At 32.0% G+C, this 8,230-nt stretch overlaps 1 protein-coding gene across 1 annotated transcript; it reads right to left on the bottom strand.

Moving 5' to 3' along the window:
• Positions 1–2,854: 2,854 nt before the first annotated feature.
• LOC116352555 (nucleolar GTP-binding protein 1) lies at positions 2,855–5,335 on the bottom strand. The gene is made up of 4 exons (XM_031785251.1): positions 5,171–5,335; positions 4,724–4,998; positions 3,188–4,655; positions 2,855–3,116 (listed from the first exon to the last, which is right to left on the bottom strand). The coding sequence occupies exons 1-4, from the start codon at positions 5,216–5,218 to the stop codon at positions 2,961–2,963; spliced, it is 1,947 nt and encodes a 648-aa protein (XP_031641111.1). The 5' UTR covers positions 5,219–5,335; the 3' UTR covers positions 2,855–2,960.
• Positions 5,336–8,230: the final 2,895 nt, after the last annotated feature.

Here is an 8,230-nt window from a genome sequence, read left to right as displayed (position 1 = left end):
TTTTTTATTTTCATTTATTTATATCAATTCCTCAAGAATAAAAAGAGATAACAACGAGTCGGTGTTAAACGATGACGAAGAACATAATTTCGTTGCAATAAAATGTGGACTGAAATCAATTCGTTGACCTGCGTTTGTGACGCAAATATTATATGAGTGGTATTCAAATGACGGAAGTTGCCCCATCAATTTTGATTTTATTCAATAAAGCACTCGATAATAAAGATCGTCAGTTCTTTTTACGACGAGATTCTCGAAACTTCTTCATCGAATTTCAAAAGCATTCACAACAATAATGGCCGATATCCCATACCACCAGAGTTTCGGTTTATGGCCGAAAAATTCAGCGATGAACAGTTTTACTGGCCATGCCGTGAAAAATTGAGGAATAGTTTCTTTCTTTAAGACTTGGTGTGAAGATCGACTTTTGAGCAGACAATATATTTAGATTTCGTCATCTGGATATTTCAACTCATCTGGATAACGTTAGGCGATGATACGAAATGAAAACAATAGAAGTGATTGTTGTAATGTATAGGTATAAAAATACTACCATAACTATAACAATCACGTTATCCAGATGAGCTGAAATATCCAGATGACGAAATCTAAATATATTGTCTGCTTTTGAGGCATTCTGAAGGCAAAATTGTGTAGGAAGTCCCTGGAAAAATCCATAGGGGATTCCTTCACGATGTCAAAACGTGTGTAGGAAATGTGGATGAAGACCTTTTTTTTGCTCTTCACTTTTTTGACGAAAATTCCTAGCAAATCGAAAGAATTTTCTTGGCGGAAAAAGTGAAGTGCAAAAAAAGGTCTTCATTTCAAAATTATATAGTATGGAAAAAAAAGTCAAAACCCCCTTCATATCCTAAGGAATAAATCGATTTGATTAAAACAACTTCAATCTTCACTTTGGATAAATCGATTTGATTAAAACAATGATTGAGAAGAAATAATAAATTGCTTTAATTTGTATATATTTTGTGCATGCGAAGGCTGAAACCAAACAAATACCATACCAAGTTTGGTGTGATTGGAAAACCTACAAGATGCTATTTTTATTTCAACATAATTTAGACTTAGCATTGAGTTAGTATCTTGAACAAAAACCAAAAAAGTATTTGCGTCATTTCATTATATCAATTGCCACTTTCTCATACAGAAAATTAATTCTACATTTTCCAAATCTAATCGAATCTTATCTTATTCATGTTTAATAGCACTTGTATGAAATATCAAGAGTAAACAGACATTTACTTCGCAGTTATTGGGATTTTTTCATATTAATTACAATAAATGAGATGATTTAGAAGTATAAAGTGATAAACAAATCGATTTCTTTTTTCCAAATGCCTTTGCTGAATGTACAAATTGCAAAAAAATCGACAACAATTGCTTCTTATTTTAACGTACTCAATATATGCATATATGCAAAGTTAAGTAAGCATATTGTTAGATATAACTGGATCAATCAACAGCTTCAAGAAACTCGGAAATTTATTGTTCATTTCAATGAATTAATCGTGATTACACAGATATTTTGGAAAACGTGAATGTAAGAAGGCAGATTAACGAGTTGATGCAGCAATGATCGAATCAATCCGGTTCAGTAATCAGTACCACGTCACTTGTAGTTCCAAACGTTCAACAAAATTCAAAATATTAGACGCGAAAATTTAATCTGTATGCGTCGCTGAGAAAAATGAAATCAATAAAGGTTCTTTATCATAATTAATAGACTCAACGGAATAAAATAAAAATAGTTGTACATGATTTCATTTCCATCCAAATCTGGTGAATACTATGAACTGTCCGTTATAATTAAGATGTTAAAAATAATGCCTTTACTACTCGTAGGCTATCTGACCTCTTGATTTCTATAGTGTAAAATATGTCATTTTTCTGCAGAAAACCGGTAATCAAGAATACTTGCTTTTGGTCTAGATATTCGGAGTGGAATGAAAAACAAAAAAGCTTTTCTTTGATAGGGTTTTTTTTTTGAAAGAAATTCTTCCGATTTGGTAGTGTTATTAGACTTTTTTTATTTTTAGAGGACCAAATTACTCCTTAACATTTTTGAAAATTTTTCGAATTACAACATCAACACCTCCAGAACCTATGGCATTGCACTATAGTCAGCTTAAAATGCATGTATGTAAACTCAATGAGTTTAACTCATATACAATTCTCCGCTTAATGCAGCATCTTCGTCTTTCAATAAATTAACAATATATCGAAACCTGTTATTTAACCAGATCTCTTCGGTCGGGCTTGTGCTTGAGCTCCACTTTTGGGTTATACAAACAAGAAAAATAACGTATCATGTGGCATCAGCCCACATTGAAAAAAAGTTTTTTTAATCCGGAAGATTTGACGTCATGTCGATCTATACTGAGGGAACTGAACATAAATTACAAGGCTTGATCGGGGAAGTCCAAAATATTATTGGCAATTTATTACAATTTACCATTTTATGAAGAATTCATATGACGGCACTCACATGAATATCTACTATTCGACGTAGTTACACCTAGCGTTGCACATTCTTGTTTTTATGCGCTACTTAAACGTAACCGATAATTTTTCTTAAACTAGAACACTGACGTCACTCTCTTCCTTAATCAATAGCGACAAAATTATAAACCACATGCTAAATATTTCATGTAAAAGCATGACGGTTATGGTCAGTTTCCTGTACTTTATAGAGTTATTTAGTTTGTTTATATTCACCTTCTTGTTGAACAACCTCAACTCTACGAAAGATTTTGGCGAACTAGCAAAATATAGCCCATACTTATACTTATCATATTTTTCACAAGCCTTCAGACAACAATTAAAACAATGTCACATGTTCAATGTGTATATAAATTTTTAATTCGGATAAAATTTTATTATGATATTATAAACAAATGGTATAGGCCCGCAAGATCCTCTAATACAAATAGCAACGAAATAGCTTAACGACGATCCGTTTTGCCTGTACCTCGTTTTCCCGAGAATAAATGCTTGGGCATTTTTGTACCAATGAATCGATCGGCTTCACCTTTGAGACACATTCGTGTTACCTTTCTGGCAATGTCTCTCTTTGCCATAGTATTCAATTTACGTTTCATCTATAGAATTAATATTTGAAGAAAATTCGATCAGAATTAAATCGAATGGAAAAAACAAAGAAAAAACTTACAATAACATCCTTAACGCCAAGTTCATGACGTGCAGCGGCCCGCTTAAGTGGTTGACCTGTAGATCGAACAACTGCTGATGATTCTTTATCCAATTTCGGTGTCTTTTTATTTGACAATGGTACGAGTGTTCGTTTTGTATCAATGATCTTCTTTGTGAAGTTGGCATTTTCTGTTCCCGACATGTCAACACCGAGCTTCTCCATTGTGTTTTTAAGTTGGTCAACATTTCGATCTTTAATTTTCGGCATTTTATGTCTTGGAATTGCTGAACTGTTTTTATTGCTCGATAAACGTCGTTCATCACGCAGCGTAAATCGTTTGGTACGAATTTGTTTGGCCATTTCACGAATTTCTTTCATTGTTTGATCCAATGTCATATCTGGTGGATTATATAAACCATTTTCTTCGCGCAAACCTTCTTCACGTTCCAATTCTTCAAGTTTTTCAAATATGTCCAAATCGATATAATCCGCAATATTTTTGCCTTCGAAAAATTCGGGAATAGCATCAAAGCGTTCATCTTCTGGAATTGTTGTGTAGTTCTTTTTCAAATCGAGAGTATAATCATCGCCCAATTCCATTTCCAAATCTTTTTCGAATTTGCGTTTTGATTTTTCGTCGATTGTTTTGTGTTTTTTCTTCAAAACGCTGTCTGGTATGCATGGTGGCCGTTCAATATTATCTCTTTTTTGCGGTTCGGCTACGTGTAGTCTATTCAAAATACCCTCAACCTTCTTTGTTCGACTTTTTTGAGCAACACGATAGCTAAGCAAACGTTCGCATGCTTCAACTTTAACTTCGTTCACACCCAATTCGGTCATTGTTGACATTTGCATGATTGGTATATTTTCATCACTTTCGATTCGTGCTAGTGCAGCTTTACGATCGGCCGATAAATCATTCAAATCCATTACATCAATTTTATTGATTACAGTAATCAATGGTTTGTTGGTGAACAATGGTTTGATTGATTCGAACAATTTCACTTGTTCGTCAAGTGTATGACCACATTGTTCGGAAATATCCATTACATAAAGAACACATGCACGTAAATGTGCCAATGCAGTAATAGCCTGCATTTCAATAGTATTACGCTCTTCCAATGGATGATCCAAAATTCCAGGTGTATCAATCACTTGCCAACGCAAATATTTGTAATCAGTGTGTCCAACAACTAAACTTTTTGTTGTGAAAGCATACGGCTGTACTTCAACTTCGGCTCTGGTGATTTTATTGAGGAAACTTGATTTTCCAACATTTGGAAAACCACAAACAATAATCGTACGTGTATATGGATCAATTGATGGTAAACGAGCTAAATGCTGTCGCACTTGCTCCAAATATGCCAAATTGGGAGCTTGACGCTTCATTATCGTTGCCATACGACCCAATGCTGCCTTTTTCAATTGTTTACAACGATACAATGAATCACCATATTTTAATAAACGAACATAGTCCTTGGCAACACTACGATAATAAATTATAATAATTAGTTCATTTCAATTTATAGACAAAATCAATTTTATTAAACTTACGTATCAATCAAGTGTCGAGCGGTGTTAAGTTGACCCAGCGCCAATTTATAATGATCTTTATCGTACAAAACATTCATCAAATCCGCATAAAATGGATGTACATCATCCAATTTTGGAAAATCTTGAATGATTTGGGTGAGACGATCATGAAAATTTTGCTGTGTAAACTTCACTTTTCGCATGTAAAACGACCGAATTCGTGATATCTTGTATCCTTTGTGAACAACAGTTGGTGTTTTTCGTTGTGTTTTCGATAATATAATATCGATGAAGTCCTTGAAAATAAAATAAAAATTTCATTCTGGTTAAAAATATGCTTGTTTTCAATACATTTTTACACTTCATTTTAAGGCATGTGTTTTTTATTCCATGGACTTATAGGTTAAGTTTTTCCATTCGAAATCAAAACTTTTGTCATTTATTAAATAATTTAAGAAAAAAACAAACCTTTGCCGGCGGAACCACCATCAACTTTTTAAAATTGTATAAACTCATTTTGGATTATTTACTATTCACTTGAAACTAAAAAAAATCCAAAAAATATAAGACAGTGTGGCGACCAAAAGAACAACACACACGAGGTCTTATTTTTGAAAGGATGAAGCAAATAGATGTCAGTACTCAGTACGATACATTGGGTTTTTGACATATTCAGAAACACATGGTAAATCAAATCGAAGGAAGATGGCCGAAGACATGAACAATAACGACATCTGTATTTAAAATTGAACAAGTGGGCATGTCTCTTTTTATTTCTTTGAAAGGTTTTCTTTCAAGATGACTGTTATTCAGTTTATTTATATGAACAAATAAATCAATTCAACAATGTTGCAAAACAATCCTATTTTATGATTTTGATTAAAATCGAATGAGAGAAATATTAAATATGGCGAAAATAAATTCACTTCACATCCTTTTTTTTCGTTTAGTGTTTATTTTAACCAAAAAACTATTTACAAAAGGTCTTATTATTTAACTAATACATAATTAGAATTTCGTTTAGTGAGGCTGTTTGAAGTCTCTTATCTAAATGCTGTTGTAGAATTAGTCTCGTCAATAATATAATTAAATTGAATTGTTTTGTTGGGAAAATATGAAAAAAAAAAAACAATTTTGCTATACACACTTCACATTCGTCTTTTAAAAAATGATTTAAGTATGTTTTTTTTTAAACCACTGGTCCAGTTAAGTCAACTGAATGTTTAATTGAAGAACGTATTATCCTTCTTCGCTATTATCTCCATCCTTTAAATCTTGAACTTCAGAATATGTCTTGGTTCATGAAAAATTAAATATTTGAGTTCTTGACTTTTGTTATTTTATTTATTATTTTCATTAATTGAACGCGACCTTCACTGCTACTGGCTTCAGTGAATGTCCATTTAAAAAGACAATCGTTATACATACGGTAAATTTAATTTTGTACTTTAGAATTTGAAAAAAACAACAACATAGTTTTAATTCTGTTATGAAAGTGCAACTCATAATATAGAAAATTAAAATCTACAAATACTACAGATATTTTAAAGAGAAATCGATGTGTTTTTAATGTTATGAATTCTTCATTTTGGCATCAACAGACGATCAAGATTATATGTATAAAGCGAATAAATGACCATCTCTCCGCGTGTGTTTTTTGTGCTCGAAGTTGAAATGCGAAGGCGTACATTGTTCATTGGAAATTTTGTAACAGCAGCCGACATTGAACTTAACACGCCTAATAAAATTTTATTTATTTTTACTATCTATACAATAAATCTATAGGTTGATTCGGGAAATGGCTTGAACAAACTCGAAATGAATATTTTGCAACAATTTTTTGATTTGTGAATTTAAAGTGTGAATAAAGTTAGTTATTCAATTAAAACTTGTATAAAAGTGTCCAAAATTATGATTGGATTTCAAATTCGATTTAGTTGTAATGACCATAAATATTCTTTTACACTGTTTTCTTCTTATTTACAAGTTGAATGAAAAAGGTGTCAAAATAAAGTTGAAACAAGAAAAGAAATTGAAATCGATCAGTTCAATTTCAATAAAACGTTAAATGGCGTAAAACTCTCATTAAATTAAGCATTTGAGTATTTTAAACTGTAAGGTAGCCTGTACCAATATATATTGGATGCCTTGGAACAATGTAATAATTAAATTTACGGTGTTTTTGAAAAAAAAAAAAAAAATAGAATGTGTCGAAAAAGCCTTGCACTTGGTTGGTTAACGTATTGTTTAAACGGTTATTTTATACAATAGCTACAAAAACCTAATGAAATAGAAAATTGCACGCACAGAATTCACAAAAACAGCAGAGAAAGATAAAAAAAACAACAACTTTATGGGGTTATTTTCTCGATCAAAAAATGTGTATCGTCGTCACACAATTTTTTTTTTCTCGTCAGAACTCTGTATCGTCGTCGTCACACGTTCACCTTTTTCTAACGTTGCCCAAATCCATATCGTTAATAAATCCATTGTCACGGTTAAATACCGTTTTGCACTTCGTGAGTTGTGTGAGCAGTTATGTTCACATTATTCTTTTATCTTTCTGGATTGTTTCTCCCTTTTGTTGGTTTACTGTTGTTGTTTTTGTTATTGCTGTTGTTGTTATGCACGCGTTTCGTTGAATGCTACACGTTATGATGCTCGAAAATCGGGAAGTGTGTAAAAATAAAAGAGCAAGAGGTCGAGCGAATTTCACACACCAACGACGTTAACGAAAGAAAAATAAAAGATAAAAACGAATCTTTCAACTTATGAATGGAAAATAGCAAATAAACATCTGTCAACATAGTTGGTGAAAGAGAAAAACAAACGATCCGCGAAACCACTCGAAGCTGACTTCCGAAGAATATTGAGGTTCTATGAACTTAGCTGATATATTTTTCATTTCATCGATCATGTAGTTTTTTTTTTGTTTAGCGCTCATTTTTCATTCAGCAACGTTTTTCTTCTTTAATTCAGAATGGTAATTCCAATTCCAAAGCCATCGATTGCCGTTTTTCCAATGCGTTTCCATTTATTACAATAATAATTGAATTGAAACAATATTGTATTTTAGATCAACAAAAGCATTCTTAAGCAACTCACTCGAATCGAACAAGATGTTGAAATTACAAAGAAAATGAATTTTCAATTGCATTTTCGTTCTTGTTGAAACGTTGACCGATGTTCTATCCCAGTTTTATTCTCATTCTTGAAAATCTCGATTTTTACCATGAACAACAAGTGGCATCAATACCTTTGTTGTAGATCTATAAAAAATTGCATCTCGACATTTGGTATACCATTGAGGTGTTTTCCGCAAAAAAAATGTTCTTTTTAGTATTTCGATTTTGATTAAATAACATAAAAAATCGACAAACTTTCGCTCCCATATAGACAGCAATATTTGGGTTTTTATTCGATTTAACTTTCTTTTAGAATTTTATTTTAGTTGAACATCATCAAAATCAAATCAATGTAGTTGCTTTTTCTCTTCACTTTCCTCGATTCGTTGTGAGTATAAGAAAA

This window comes from Contarinia nasturtii, unplaced genomic scaffold (assembly GCF_009176525.2).
Source record: "Contarinia nasturtii isolate CC-2019 unplaced genomic scaffold, AAFC_CNas_1.1 Cnas_scaffold_187, whole genome shotgun sequence".
Lineage (NCBI taxonomy): Eukaryota > Metazoa > Arthropoda > Insecta > Diptera > Cecidomyiidae > Contarinia > Contarinia nasturtii.
The sequence above is the reverse complement of the archived record's forward strand: the minus strand, read 5'-3'. Positions and strand labels throughout refer to the sequence as shown.